Source organism: Lissotriton helveticus, chromosome 11 (assembly GCF_964261635.1).
Source record: "Lissotriton helveticus chromosome 11, aLisHel1.1, whole genome shotgun sequence".
NCBI classification, from domain to species: Eukaryota; Metazoa; Chordata; class Amphibia; order Caudata; family Salamandridae; genus Lissotriton; species Lissotriton helveticus.
In genome coordinates this window covers 630,501,197-630,516,841 of record NC_136072.1, presented here as the reverse complement: position 1 = coordinate 630,516,841, position 15,645 = coordinate 630,501,197, and the positions used below count along the sequence as shown (strand labels likewise).

The following is a 15,645-nucleotide window of genomic DNA, read 5'->3' as shown; positions in this document are numbered from 1 at the left end:
AAAGATATTGATGCACCCAAGTTACGTGGTGAGCAGGTAGTGGCACTTATGTTTGCAGACGACACCCTCCTGCTGTCCAAGTCCCCGATGGGAATACAGCGTGCACTAGATAGTTTTGCCATTTTCTGCCAAAAGAGGGGATTGGAGATTAATCTCTCTAAAACAAAGTACACGATCTGTAATCCACCAAAGATCACCCGCTCCAATCCTTCTCTAAATGGCACTGCTCTGGATAGAGTCACTGTATTCGAGTATCTGGGTATTACCCTCAGCGACACTATGGAGTGGGGCCCTCAGATAGTAAAGGCCAAACTTAGGCTGGTGCAGTTGACAGGGGATGTTCTAAAATTGCACCGGGAATCGACAACTAAACCTGTTGCTTCAGTCTTGGAGATTTATAAAGCACAAGCCCAGGGAGCAATTTTGTACGGGGCAGAACTGTGGGGGCACTGCCGAACTGAAGATGTCCTTAAAGTGGAAAACTTTTTTCTAAGATCTCTATTGTCCCTTCCAGTGAGTACTCCCCTCATCCCCCTAAGAATGGACCTAGATATCATACCTATAGCCGAGGTAATTGGTCTCCGCCCTTTAGCATACTGGTGTAGACTATGGGTAACCCCTGAACTGAGGTATTTTAAGGAAGAAGTCAAGGAACTTATGAGACTCCCTGGGGCAGAAAAAATCCAATGGTTTGCTCACATAAGAAAGGAGAGTAAGAGGCTGGGTCTTCCAGATCTCTGGAGCAAGCCTGAGGTAGCATGTATGAAGGTGTCCCATGCTGACTTGGTGAGACTCCATCATAACCAACAGCTGGAGGATGTTGTCACCAACTCTGCGCTGGGATCCCTAACCCTAGACTTTTTAAGACATAAAGATGAGTATAAACTTGAGCCCTTCTTGGATGAGATTATTCCTAGCCAAGCAAGGAAACTCGATGTCCAATTCAGGCAAGGAACACTACCCCTCGGGCCTTTTCGCATAAATGGACTGATAACAAATCATTAGAATGTCCAGCGTGCGGGGCAAAGGAGGAGTCTGTGCCCCATGTTCTTTTTTCTGTCCATCTATAAAAATCTCAGACAGCGATGGCTTACCCAATTATGCAGAAATTTGGGGCTCAAGCAGTACCACCAGGCACTCAGGATCCTAAAATGTGATACCTCCCAACCAGTTGTATTTTCTGTTTCTGGCTATTTATATGCCATGTGGCGGAGACGCTGGTCATTCATTAAGAACCAATCGTGTGGTCAATTATCTGCTTAGTCTTGCTGACCGCGTGATATCTATGTCCCGATTTTACCATATTCTTAACTTGTACATATTTTTTATACATATTTTTTAGCACATTTTTATCTTTTTAGCCTGTGAGAAATGTAATTTGTGTATGTTTTGCAACTAATGGATTTATTCACATTCGTCATGATGCTTTCTTAACGAGTGTATTATGTATTTTGCATCTTTTATGGTCTATGACCGAAATAAAGATTATTTGACTTGACTTGACTAATATAAAAAGTTCTATTTCCTGATCTATGTATCTGCTTGATTGCCCAAGTATTTTGAAAACAACAACACTGGAAAGAGTCAATAAACTGTCCAAGCTGGGTCTGCCAGCTTACTTGAGAGACCAGCTACATTCCATGAAAAGAAATGTGTTTGCATGGGGCAATCGCAGTCGCAAATACTCCTGCATTACTTGCCTCTTCCCTCCACTTCCATTTAGCTAATCTCGATTGATTCGATCTAACTGCTACTCTCTCAATAGTCTTCCTGAAAGAAGCCTGGGGAATATCTGTACATCAGGCGAAAATAAGTGCAGGAGTAGATGGATTTAGTCTGAAATAAACATTACAGCTAGAAGGACGGAATTTACACGCATCTAAAAACAACAGCCCATTAAAATAGTGGGCATTTCAGAAGATCAGTTTAATGTTATCAAACAAACCAATGGAGTTACTAAGCTGTTCTGCAAAACACTATATTTGAGCAAAATATTGAGAAGCACTGTCGCCGGTTCCTGATCCAAAAAAATCACCTTATTTATAAGGGAACCCATGTCTTCTTTTGTGCTCTCCTAAGCTTGGGTACATTAGTCATAAAAATAGTTCCACTTCTTTTTGGGCCATACCTTTAAGAGTTCCTCTCAACTGGGACTCTCTGAATTAGACTGTGCTAATTATAATCATGTCAATTCTCAGTACGTTTAGCAAAAGCTCGCCCCCCCCCCATGCTTGTAAACACCCGATGATGAGGGGTTGGAACACAGTTGTGGACTAGTTATTATATCTCCCTCTTTTATTCAATTTGCAGAATACTTCAATTAATTGTTATAGGGAGCACTGGCTGGACAGTTGCCCTAACATAGCGTCTATCACAGGTTTGTATTCCTCCCCGGGGGTTAAGGTCGAGGAACTGAGGTATTCCTCCCCAGGGATCTCTCTGAATCAGTGGGTTGATCAACATTTTTGCAAACATTCCTTGAATCAACTAATGTATGTGTCCTCCCAGAAAGTGCCTATAATAAACACTTTACCTCTTTCAGCTTGTTAGTTAATTCATCAAGAGTCACATTTACATCAATTCCACTGTTTTCTCCTCTCCAGGATGTTCATCGTTGTTGACTTGCCGTGTTAGCGGATTAAATTCAGCTGAGCCGCTATGGTGTGGTACAAAACCCTGCGAGGGAACACTTGGACCTTCTGTTAGCAATTCAGAGGCTAAAGGGGGCATGTTAATGGAGTCAGGTAACACCAATGGTTTGTTAAGTGCTGACTTGATTTGTTCCTTAAGGTAACAAGTGATTTTCCCCGGGAGGATTTTCTCTTTTTGTGGCATTCTTATCCGGTTTCTTTTTCTGATTAAGGTTAGTTTCAACCTCCGCAATATGTCAATTTCTTGTAGGGAACAGTTTTCTGTTGCATGTTTTTCGACTTTTTTTGTTTTCTCCCTGCCCAAAGAGGGCTCTTCTGCTTTTCTTTTGCCCATGCTAGTATAGTTGATCACAGAATGAGTAGATCAGCAAATTGGCACTAATGATCACAGGAAGCTAGAGAGAGAACTCAAGCAACTAATAAATGCGGACCAGTCAATAGGTCATGGCCATATGAGGAACAAGTAAACCATCAACATTACAAGGGCTCATTGACCAAGGTGTTGTTTGTAAATACCCTCCAGATGACGAGGCAAGTGGGAGTGACCCTGCCTCCTCCTGTCACGGATGGGTGCAGACGGGCCCGCCCTTGGCCCGTATTTGCCAGGGCGTGTCCCGCACAGTGGGGTGAACTCTCGTCCTTTATAGCACTGCTTGCCAATAGGTGCATTGTTACTCCCCTCCTTTAGCAACAAAGGATGTTTCTCCTGGTAGTCTTCCCAGAGAAGATATGCACCTCTCATGCAGCAGGGTGAAGTCTCGCGCTTTGTAGGGCTGAAGTGCCAATATAGGGGTTGTTGCTCCTCCCCCTTAGCAACACAAGATGCTGGTCCTGGTGGTCCCCAGAGAAGGTATGTCTGTCTCGCGCAGAGGGGTGAAGTCTCGCTTTTTATAGCGCTGGAGTGCCAATAGGGGTGTTGTTGTCCTCTCCCTTAGCAACAAAGGATGTTGGTCCTGGTAGCCCCCTGCCCCCGAGAAGATATGTGCCTCCACAGTCATTGATGGTAAATTTACGCTTGTTTGAGCACAGAAATGAAGTAATCTTTACAGGCTATTCAGAACACATATTCTGTGCCTTACTGCTCTTATTACATGTTTCATTGCATTGTTTTCAGAAAGTCATGTATTCCATGGCCAGTCTTCAGAGGGCCAGTGTTCCATTGCACATCATTACTTTGGCTGCTTGTTTTGACCGGGCCCTCTATATTGCTGATGCTAGGATTCTTTCTGTCACAGCACCCTGAAAGGTGTAATTTACATATCATATTTCCTCCTTTTACGTTTAGGCCTCCAGCTGGGCACACTTTTGTTCTGATGGGTATGGTCACGTTCTTGAAGCTCCCTGGGGCTAATGCGTGTTGGGTACTTTTATAACATATACGTGTGAAATAATGAACTACCTTCAAACTGATTATTGGAAAACATATATAAAACTCAATGTGTTAGATAGAAGTGCTTTTATAGGTAACATTGGACGTCTCTTTTCCCAGCTGTTTTGGTTACTTCCTCCAAATCTTTATTCTCTATTCTAGTTGAGTTTCATAAGCGCGATGGTTTTATGTAGGCCACACCACAGTCCAGCACAACACAAACACATTAATTTGAAAACCTCTGTCCAAGTAAATATGGTCTATGTATAACTTATTTCTGTGACCTCTGTGTGTAACTCGTGACAGTCTATCACGTGTTCATATTTATCACGAGGGATTGTGTCCAATGAGTATTATTATGTCTCTACCTGCTCTACTTCGACAATGTTTTGGTTACATTTTCGTCTGTCCCGTAGGTCTGAAATCTTCCTCTGAAACAAGAGCTTACACCGGGAACTGAATGTGCGAACCCCTTTCATCTGAATGATTAAAAGTTAATTGCACTGAAATTGACTGTGTTCTGGTTGGCTTCTTAATAGGGTGGTGCAGGGTGCGCCCATATTATGTTGCAGGGAAACATGAGGTTTGGAGTGGTTAATTCTTATCTCATAAGTCATAATTCTGTAAGGTTTAATAGCAGCCTTGCACAGATTGAAAGACAAAGGACACCGGCCCTAAAGGGAAGCGGGAAAGGCACAAGCGACCGATCGATCGGTCCCATCTGGACGAAATCCGACAGGTGAGGGGACGGACGGGGCATCTTTCCTTCAAGATGAGGGTAGGAAGGGATTAAGGCTGCATGAGAAAAGAGACAGGAACATAGGTCGAGCCTAAGTTTCAAGTAGGGCATGGACAGCTTTTTCATGCTACAAGAAATTGTCAAAATACCCTTTACAGTATGTTTGTGTGGTGAAGACTGAGGGCTGTTAAGCGATGGTGGTACATTGTACTCACTTGCCAAGGCTCTCCTTCTGTAATACATTCGCAACCTGCATCTTTGTAGCAATGATAGTAAGCTAGTTGTTCCTCACACTCACAGCCAGTGCTGCTACACAGTCCCCTGCAGCTTACACTTCTCCACTGTCCTCAAGAAGCACACACTTAAGCTATTTGCTACAGTCAGTGTTTGGCTATCACACCTCCACAACCGTTGCTTCTATGCCATTTCTCAAAGCCTCTGTTGAGGGCCACCTCTCCTTCACCACTTCTCACAGACAGATCTTCTGTAGGACCCACATACAGAGCTCAGCTTCAAGCTCACCTCAGAGCCTGATATCATGGCCCTTTAAAGCCAGGGTTCAACACCATCCAAATAAGTCCTTCACAGCCAGTAATGCCAGGGAAACAACTACATGCAAAGTTAGGACTTGTATATCAGATTTTGGACTGTGCACTCCGACACAACCCTCACAATCAACCCTCCGCAGAATCTCTGCACTCAAATCTTCACCTCCATGACTCACAGCAATTTAACATCATCTCCACGTTCAGCCTTGTGTCTTCACACCCACATACTGCGTACACACATCATTCCACACAGTCCCCAGTTTAGCACGTTTAGGCCAAGCCTCGTACATCATTCACAGTCCCCTGTATTACTCTTAACACAACTACTCATTTAGTTCCGGGGGATCTTTTCCTTATACTGAGACCTAGCTTATCGATGGTACGTCATGCTGAAATTTTATGTTATTTCTGACAAATCTGGTCCTCAATTTGTCGACATCGGAACAGGATGAAAGATTTGATGGCCTTGCTGTGATTCAAACATGTCCGCTTAAGGTCAAACGCGAGGCCAGCAGCAAGTTCTTAACTTTCCGAGCCCTTCGACGTTGTCACATTAATTCAGTTTGCGCTCTCAAACCATCTTCCTGTGGCCATCACAGCATCCCCACGTCACGCTGTCCCATTATACCTCCTGCATCAAGCAGATACCCACCAACTAAACACATTCTATCTACTCTCCGGTGCTGCTCTGAACGCTAACCTCACCCATTATTACCTGGAAATATTGTGGCAACAATATCATCCATTCAACTGTCTCGGATCCACATTGTAACTCCTCATTAAAGTCCTTCATTGTTACTCAATTTGAATAGGCATTCATGCTCTGTTGCCCTCTAATGTCCACTTTGAACCTCTCTCACGCAGAATGTAAGATCAACTGCCCATCACTTACTTGCCTTTCTGCAACCTCTTAAGACCTTCTCCATCACCTCACAGATCTCTCACTGACTTACCTCCTTTCTATCTTGCCTCTTGCCCCTTCAGATGCATTTGTTGAGGCTTTAGGGCTTATGGACATTCTCCAAATAAAAACATAATTAAGTTCATCATTCAGAATTCCCACAGAGCTCCCACACTCTTGCCTCCCACACTCCCCCATTGAGAGCCACCACACTGTCCCCACATCTAAAACTGCCAAAATACAGAAACCACATTCAGCACCTCATACCATCTCTTGCATCCAGCATATCCATCACAATCTGCATAGTCACCAAGTTCTGCCATCCCGCATCTAACTAAACCCGTCCTGTAGCTCCTCTAATATATCGGATTCCCACCTAAACAGCATTGAGAAGTGCAGCACGATCTTCACATTTTGCATTCTAATACAACCCTACATTAGTCATTCTTATGCTACTCTTATTCAGCACTGTCACTCCATCACTAGGCGCCCTGCTTGCACACCATCATCATATCCACAGCTCCAACACCATCTCCTTATCTAGCAACTCTACATCAATCTCCATGAGCCCGCATGTTCATCTCTCCACCAACATTCACCACTGCAACATCATTGCCCATGCTCACCGGCCTCACACAATCCTTCGCCCATAATTACCACACCAGCCAGACACAAAGGAATGAAACATCACCCTCACATTTAGCATGCCAGCACCATTCTACATCAAGTGCTCCTATGTCACCCCTATATCAAGCACTTCAAGGCATCACTAGCTCTGGTGCTAGCATCCCCACAACAGGAATTCCTAGACCTGTCTCCTTGTCAAACACCCTATCTCCATCCCACATATGAGGTTTTATAACGCTTCCCCCCACATCCAGAACTTATAGATCATGATCACTTGATCACTAACTACTATTTAATTCCCTAAAATAGGAGCTCCCCACTTGGGACACCGAAAGATGGATTATGAAACCATTTCTGTTCATTGACTTCAAATGATCAGCAAGGTAAAGCCTGAAGTTGAAATCCAGATATGCAATCGAATTTGAGGAGTGGTGTAGATTGCAGAACGTGACAGATCGCTTACAATACTAGTAAAACGTGGTATTGAAGCGCACAGAAAATATAGCAATACAAAATGTAGTTGTGGTGCAGCCAACCACCTGAGGAGAATCAACTAGAGAAATGTAATAACACATGCTGCGGGTGTGGTGCGGGAGATCTTTTTATGTGGAAGCTATGTTAAAGCTCAGGCAATGAGATGATTTTAGAGCACCAGTGGGGTGGGTTTGTGTCGTAGAATGGATAACTGAGGTGTGCAAGAGCAACTTGCTGCTGTGTTTTGTGGCGGAACCATTGGCACTGGGAGTTGGGGTGCTCGGAGTGATGCAGCGATCCAACAATAACCATGCTGAAGTTCAGAAGATGAATGAGCAATAAAGATCCCTTACATTTAGGTTTTCTCTTGTCACATTTGGCGTGCCTTCAAAGACAGGGGTCAGATGCCAGGTCATATCTTCCGATAAATCACTGCTTATTGTTTTAACATGAAGATTGGGGTTTACATTTCTTTCTCTGACTGCAAAAAGAGAAGCGTTTGTAAACTGAACAATGAGACATTCTTGCTGGGGTACAGGGAGTATGAAAGGAAAGGCTGTAGAACGTTAATTGTTTTTAACACACAACAAAATGTAAACGTTATAAACATTTCAAAGTATGTCAATAGTTAAGAAAGCACAAATGAATCACATTTTATTTGTAATTCTGAAGTGTGAAGGAATCAAAGATTTTAAAAAGGATCAAACTAAGTCAAGACACGTTACTTGATGATAGCAAAATAATAAAAACTGGCAGAAACCCGATTTCCACACCTTATTGTTTGTGAGCTATATACTTGTATCACTAAAACTGTATATCAGTGTGAGTGTTGTGGCCATTTCAATGGAAAACGTGGTTTCTGTAAATGACAGTGTGTTACCACACCTTGTTTTATGAATATATTTGCAACAGTGTACTTCAAAATGCACTAACCACACTCCTGCTGAATGGGCATGGCTCATTTGCTATACTTGTTCTTTGTGAAAACTTGGATTTCTCACATTCCCTATGACTTTAGTAATGAAATACTGATGGCAGCAGACCCACTCTGAAACTTGTTCCAGAACAACTGAGAGGAACCTGCTGTGTTGCAGGCTGTAGGTGAAAGTTTACAGGGTGCCAGTGGAGAAATACGGATTGTAGTACACTGTGTAAAAGCTCTACAGGTGAAATGATGTGGATACTGTATATATCGTACATGATGTAGGAGTGCCACTTGTGAAGTGAATGGTGGATACATCATCGCTGTATGTGGGAGATTGTGAAGGGTATTGGTTGAAGTGTAAGAAAGTGAAGAAAAAATGTTCACTGCTGGTGTCCGAGATTAGTGTATGGTGGTTGTGAGGTGAAAATGAGTTCTGTCTGTAGGAGCTGGGCATTATGACATGTTCTTGGTGGGCAATGTAGAAGTGCTAACTGGTCAATATTTTATTGTGTCCATTAGATGTATACCAGCATTGGATGTCTATGGAAAACATGGCCATGCTGTACGAGAATTTGTTCTAATTATTCTGACAGGAGAGATTTCAAGTGTTGATTGTAGGAGATAGTGAAATAAGTGGCAATAGGCAGCAGTAAGCTGCAATATTTTTAACCCCTTTTCTTTTCAATTGCTTCTGTCCATTCAGGATGTCTGGCTCTGAGAGGCCTCACAGTGATGACACAAACCTACGACATCTACTAAAGCTTTACCGTACAGAGATCTCCATGGCTGTGGATGAGACCTTTCCACTGCTTTATGGACTCGCTGACCATGACATTGTTACAGACGAAATTTTTAAAGTGAGTAATTAGAGAGCTATTTCTAGAATTATTGCTACTTCCTTGGCTTCTCTAACTGTCACTATGTCTACTGTGCGTCTTATCATCTGTGGTTGAAATCTTCTTCGAGGTATGACTTGAATTAACAGGATGAAATGACCAAGATGGCGGGAATGGTATTTCATCCTTGGCAAATCATTGCTCTGGGTTTATGTAAATAGTGAAAAGAAGAGGGAAGCAAGGTAGCTTTTGTATTACCTAGATGAAGGAAGTAGGGATTATCATCGGTAGGTAATTGAAGAATCATTAAGCAAACTTTTTTTAGTGCACTCTTGTTTTATCTCTGGGATCTCAGAAGCTTCCTGTAGCAGTGTACAAGTACAACAAAGATAGGAGAGGGGTGAACTGGGATCCAGTAACAGTTTAAGGAAGCCGGAGTCAAATATCACACACACACACACACACACACACACACACGCACCTGCACACACACGCACACACACCCCCACACACACACCCACACACACACACACACACACACACACACCTTTCAATGGTGAATCACTCACATTTCTTATGATAAGCCAATCAATCAATCAGGTGCCTTCTAAAGCGGGACTACTCAGCCTAAAGGGTCTCAAGACACATGGGCAGGGGAGGGGGTGGAGCTGCTGGTTCATTGAAGGAGCTGTGGTTCAGTCGAAGAGCCAGGTCCTTCCTGAACTTAGGCTGAGATGGCGATTGCCTGAGGTGGAGAGGTAGGGCTTTCCAGGTCTGTGCTGCGAGGTAGGAGAAGGATCTTCCTCTGGCTGTGGTTTTGCGGATATGTGGGAAGGTGGCCAGGGCCAGTTGAGCAGAGTGGAGGTCTCTGGTGGGAGTGAGGAATGTGAAGCGGTGGTTGAGGTATGCAGGTCCAGCGTCATGTATGGCTTTGTAGGTGTGTGTGAGGAGCTTGAGGGTGATTCTTCTGTTGACTATGAGCCAGTGGAGGCCTTTCAGGTGGCTGGTGATGTGACTGCAGCGTGGGATGGTGAGGATGAGTCTTGCAGAGGCGTTCTGGATGTTCTGCATATTCTTGATGAATTTCTGGGTGATGCTGGTGTAGAGTATATTGCCGTAGTCGATTCTGCTGCTGGAAAGTGTGTGGGTGACTGTCTTTCTGGACTCGATGGGGATCCACTTGAAGATCTTTCTTAGCTGGCATAGCATGTGAAAGCAGGATGACGAGATGGCATTGATCTGGCAGTTCATGGTAAGCGAGGAGTCCAGGATGATGCCGAGGTTTTGTGCATGGTCTATGGGTGTGGAGGGGGGTTCCAAGTGCTGTGGGCCTCCAGTAGTCGTCCCAGGCAAAGGGGGTGTAGCCCATGATGAGTACTTTGGTCTTCTCCAAGCTGATCTTGAGGCAGCCTTCATTTAGTTGTGGAAGCTGTTCATGGCGACTGTGGTTTTTTTAAGGGAGAGAATCAGCTGGATGTCATCAGCGTAGGAGACGATGTTGTGTCCCTGGTTCCTGACAATAGCTGTGAGCGAGGTCATCTAGATGTTGAAAAGAGTGGGGCTCACGGATGAGCCCTGAAGCCCACCACAGCGGATCTCTGTGAGTTACAAGTGGAAGGGAGATAGTCTGACTATCTGTGTTTGGCCAGTGAGGAAGGAGCGGATTAATTCCAGGGCTTTGATGCAAATGCTGGCATCATAAAGTCTAGTGCATAGGGTGAGAGAGTGTCGAAGGTGGCTGAGAGGTCCAGAAGGATGAGTGCAGCAGTTTTGCCTTGGTCGAGGAGGGCGAAGACATCATCTGTGGCAGCGAGGTGGGCTGTTTCGGTGCTGTGGTTGTTTCGGAAGCCGGATTGGGAGAGGTCCAGGATGTGGTTTCCTTCGATGAACTCGGAGATTTAGCGTTTGATGGCTTTCTCAATGACCTTGGCTGGGAAGCGGAGAAGAGAGATGGGTCTGAAATGCTTGAGGTCCGTCAGTCGGCTTCTTCGGGTTGATCTCTGTGTGTTTCCAGCCTTCTGGGAAGGTGGCGGAGTTGATGGAGCAGTTTATGGCACAGTAGAGTTCAGGGGCGATGGTGGTGCCAGCTCTGTTGAAGATGTGATGCGGTATGTGAAGGCTTCCTGGACTGCTGAATGAGAAGCCTTCACGTCCACGGACTTTATGCCTGGATTTACTTCAAATTCTCTTCTGGTTTCCAGACTCATTTCCTACTCAACATAGGGCAAAACTTTGCTGTGTTATTTGAAGGTGAGTTTTTCACTTTACCTCATCTCAGAGATTCCACTTACCTGAGACTTCCTGACAAGTGCAGATCTTTCTGGCAGCCTCGACTCAGAGAGGGATGTCTAGGGATACTTTCCACTTGCTGTGCTGTCCTTTGTCTTGAAGAAGTCCTGAAGATAATACATTGCTCAGTCTTAACAAATCTCTTGGTGCACACTAATGAGCAGTCCCGCCATAACCAGAGATATTGGCTTTGTTGTTGTTCTGACCGTTCTTCAACTTGTACATATTTGTATATAGCTTCACTCTTGTATATATATATGCACTGCACCATCAGCACTGGGCACCCATTGTCACTTTGAAACACTTGTAACTTTACAATTATACCTCACCTTGACAGCCCTTGAAACATGTATTTTCAATATGTTTTGTGAAAAACGAAAAAATATCAAATAATAATAATTTTTGCAAACAATTTTGGAGTTTTTTGTTGTACCACTGTGTTCCATTATATTCACCTTGTTGGTTGTGATTAAGCCCACATTTACTTTTTACTCTCTGGCATATTGCTTAAGCAGTGAGTCATATAAAATATTGGTAACAAGATTCATTGTCATTTGCAAAGTAATTGTTTTCTCCCCGACAGAACCACTGTAGCTTTACCTGAAAATGTAATGCAGGCGGGGTCCCTGGGTGCCCCGGAGTGGATGCTCTTCATGATCTTCAGCGTGTCATCCATGTTAAGGGGAGTCCAATTGAGTATGGTCCGTTGGGGGCTGGTGTCATTGGGTGAAGTCGTTGCGGGTGGGAGGGTCTTGGGTTTCAGGGCTGTTGTATATCTCCTTGATCTATCAGTGGAAGTAGGTGCCAAGGTTGTAACAGAGGTCATGGAAGGGGTGGTATGTCTGTTTTCTCTGTGCTGGGCCTGGTGAATTCTTTGATCATAGTGAGAAGTTCTTTACTATTGTGTGCATTGGCTTGATCCTATCTTGTATGGCCGCTCTCTTTGTATTTCTGATGAGGTGGTGGTGTGTGGTCACAGCGAACTTGAAGGCTGAGTGGGCTTCCGGGGTCTTGCTGCGCCTCCATCTCTTCTTGAGCCGTCTACAGGTGCATCTGAACTCATGAAGGGTGGGAAAGAAGCAGCTGGCTTTCTTGGAGTGCTGTTAGCTTGGTGCTTACTTCAGGGGAGCCAGTGTGTCAGCGCAGTCGAAGATCCATCGGTGGAGGTTGCATGCTGAGATATTGGTGTTGGTCAATGCCAGTGGAGGGGTTTTGTCGAGTGAGGTGGTGAGCTGTTGTTTGGTGACCTCTTTTCCAGCTTCTGCGAGGGTAGCAGTGGGCGTGGTGGTGTACAGTACGTTTGGTGAAGAAGAAGTGGACGTAGCAGTGGTCAATCCACTGGAGCTTGGTGGTGTGGCTGAAGGTGATGTTGTTGCAGGCAGAGAAGATGAGGCCTATCGTGTGTCCTGCTGAATGGGTTGGGAGGTGACCAGTTGTTTGAGTTCAATGGTGGCAAGGTTCTCCATCAGGGATGAGATGTTTTTTATCAACGGAGTTGTCCAAATGATAGTTGAGGTCTGAGAGGAGGATGTAGTCTGTGGAAGCGAGAGCGTGGGGTGCGATGAAGTTGATGATGGAATTGCTGAAGGATGGGCAGGGTTTGGGGGGTCTGTAGATGAGGGTACCATGGAGGGTGGTGGTCAGGTGGTTGGCTTAGACCCAGAAGTGGAGGTGCTCTATGTTGGACAAGTAGTGGGTTACGTGGGTGGTGAGGCAGAAGGTGCTTTAGTGTTTGATGGCGATTCCACTTCCTGGTTTGTTGGCGCAGTCCTTGTGAATGGTCTTGTAGCAGGCCAGGATGGCAGTGGTGATGTCAGGGGCAGAGGTGGAGTTCATACAGGTTCCCCTGAGGAGGGCGATGTAGCGGTCAATGAAGTCGAGCAGGTCCCAGAGATCCGTAGAGACGGGATGTTTGTGGAGGGAATGCGTGTTGAGCAGGATGCTGTTGAGGTTGCCGGGTCCTGTGTTTGTCGGTCGAGCGGTGGGTGGGGCTGATGTGCAATGGCAATCAGACGTATAGTTGCAGTTCCGGCAGGAAAAACTGCCTTTGGTGCACTTCGGCGAGGCCTGGCAGCAGGCAGTGTTGCCTTCAGTGTTGAGGACATGGAGGGTGCTGGCATTGAAGCGGTGGATGGCCCAGGAACCAGGGTCCATGGCGCTGGGCGTGATCAAGGCACGGATAGGCACAGATGGGCTTGACTTAAACGCGCCAGCGGTGAGACCACAAAGGGCCAAATCAGACGAAAGGAGATCAGAAAGGCAGAGAGACAGAGGGCAGAACAGTGGCAGGGTAGAGGAGCTCCCCACTGGCCCTAGAGGGCTGAGGCCCTGGCGGGTGACTGTGGGTGGAGGAGGGCCACAAACACAGACCAGCAAGGTCAGGGGCATCAGCTACCAGGCTAAGCTGTGCAGGAAGGGAAGTAGTTCACTGATTAAACATGGTATCTTGGGATTCTGACAAAACTTGTATGCATCCAAAATCACTCTGTTTTCACCCAAGGGTTTGGAATTAGCCCAGCCATCACTTAGAACAGGAAAAAGAATCATGACATGTTTGCATGCTGCACTGGTCACCTGATGGCACTCTGATACCTACATTTGATATTATGAGCATTCTTGATATCCTCTTCTTAATTTCACTCTCTCTACCTGTTCTTGATAGTGTCCTCAGAAGTCTGCTTTGTATTTGAATTACTTTCAGCGGAGTGAGTTTGAAAGGTTCTGTGCTTTTAATATTGCATCTCAAGTGGCTATTTCATAAATATATCCTTGTCACCGGCTCAGTGTTTGGTAAATAGGGTGCAGCTGCCTGTTTTGCTACTCCGTCATCCTGCTTATTTTTTGGGGTGCTATTTTCCGGAGCTCTCCTTTACAGGTGAGTCATGGTAATGCCCTCTTACTTACCGTAATCTTCATTACTCCTGGTCCCGTTGTCCACGTCCCATTTATAATCAAAGTGAGATAATCCTATCTCACCAACAGAAAAAAAGAACAAAGGAATGCTGGTTCTACCCCACCCCCCAGCATTCCCTCCGAACTACCAAGCCCCCGATGAAGGCCAGCAAGTCTGGCAGGGCGGGAGGGTAGTAAAGTATGGGATGAGGACAACAGGACCAGGAGTAATGAAGATTACCGTTAAGTAATAGGGCGTTACCCCAGGCCCCTCCTGTCCTCGTCCCATTCATAAAACAAAGTAAGAACACCCAAGCAACAACCAGCATTTATCAATAACAAACCACCAGAACACAAGTCAGAGAGCAAAACCCAGTGATTTATTAACACAGAAAAACAAGGTCATGAGTACACGGCTCGCAGTACCCCTAAACCAAAATTAGCATCATCCCCCAGCACATTCTGGGTCTGATTATGCCTCATAGAAGTATTAGAGGAGGCCCAAGTAGGTGCCCTACAGATTTCTGACAGGGAAACCCCAGAACCCAAGCCCAGGAGGCTGCCACCTTCTGGGTAGAATGCCCCTACACACCCGCCGGAGGAGGAGAACCTGAAAGAGAGTAGGCCAACATAATGACCTGTTTCAGACAGTGCCCAATGGAAAAATAAGTCTTCCCCCTGCAAGAGGAAACCCCAAAAGATACAAACAGGGAGTCCAACTACCTAAAAGGACAAGTGCGATCAAGATATATACGCAAAGCCTGGTAGACATCAAGCAAGTACCAACGAAGGCCATTGACAGGCACCTGATCAGTGCTTAAAGCAGGCAACACCAATTCCTGGGAACAATAGTACTTAGAAGGCACCTTGGGGACAAAAGAGGAATCCAACCTGAGGACTACCCCATCATCAGAAAAATACAAAAAGGGCTCTCGTGCCATTAGAGCCCCCAACTCCCCAAGGTGCCTGGCCAAAGTAATTGCCACCTAAGAAAACACCTTTAACATCACAAAATTCATGTCCACCTCAGCCAAAGGCTCAAAGGGAGAAGCCATCAGAGCCAGCAACACCAGGGGAAGGTCCCAAAAGGAAAGACAGCCACACCACAGGAAGGGCCAAAAAAACGCTCTTTAACAACCGAGAGACCAAGTCCTTCACATCTGACAAATTACCCCAAAGGAAATGGAATGCCTTGATCGTGGCCCACTGAGCCTGCAAAGTGGAAACGGACATCTGCTTCTCAAACCCTACCCAGAAAAACTGCAGTACCTCAGGCAGAGAGCAGTCCAGGTGGGACAAGTCAAGAGCCCGACACCCGCGCTGGAAATTCTCCCAATGACGCCCATAGGACTTCAAAGTATAAGGCTTACAGGTCTGTTGCAGAGCCCAGGCTA

At 45.5% G+C, this 15,645-nt stretch overlaps 1 protein-coding gene across 1 annotated transcript in view; it reads left to right on the top strand.

The window, feature by feature from the left end:
• Positions 1–15,645, top strand: part of LOC144790864 (autoimmune regulator-like) — a 154,272-nt gene that overhangs the window by 11,221 nt on the left and 127,406 nt on the right. Inside the window, exon 2 of the mRNA XM_078665524.1 lies at positions 8,938–9,091. Within this exon, the coding sequence (XP_078521650.1) occupies positions 8,939–9,091 (153 nt within the window). The 5' untranslated portion in view covers position 8,938. The remainder of the gene's footprint in view (positions 1–8,937; positions 9,092–15,645) is intronic.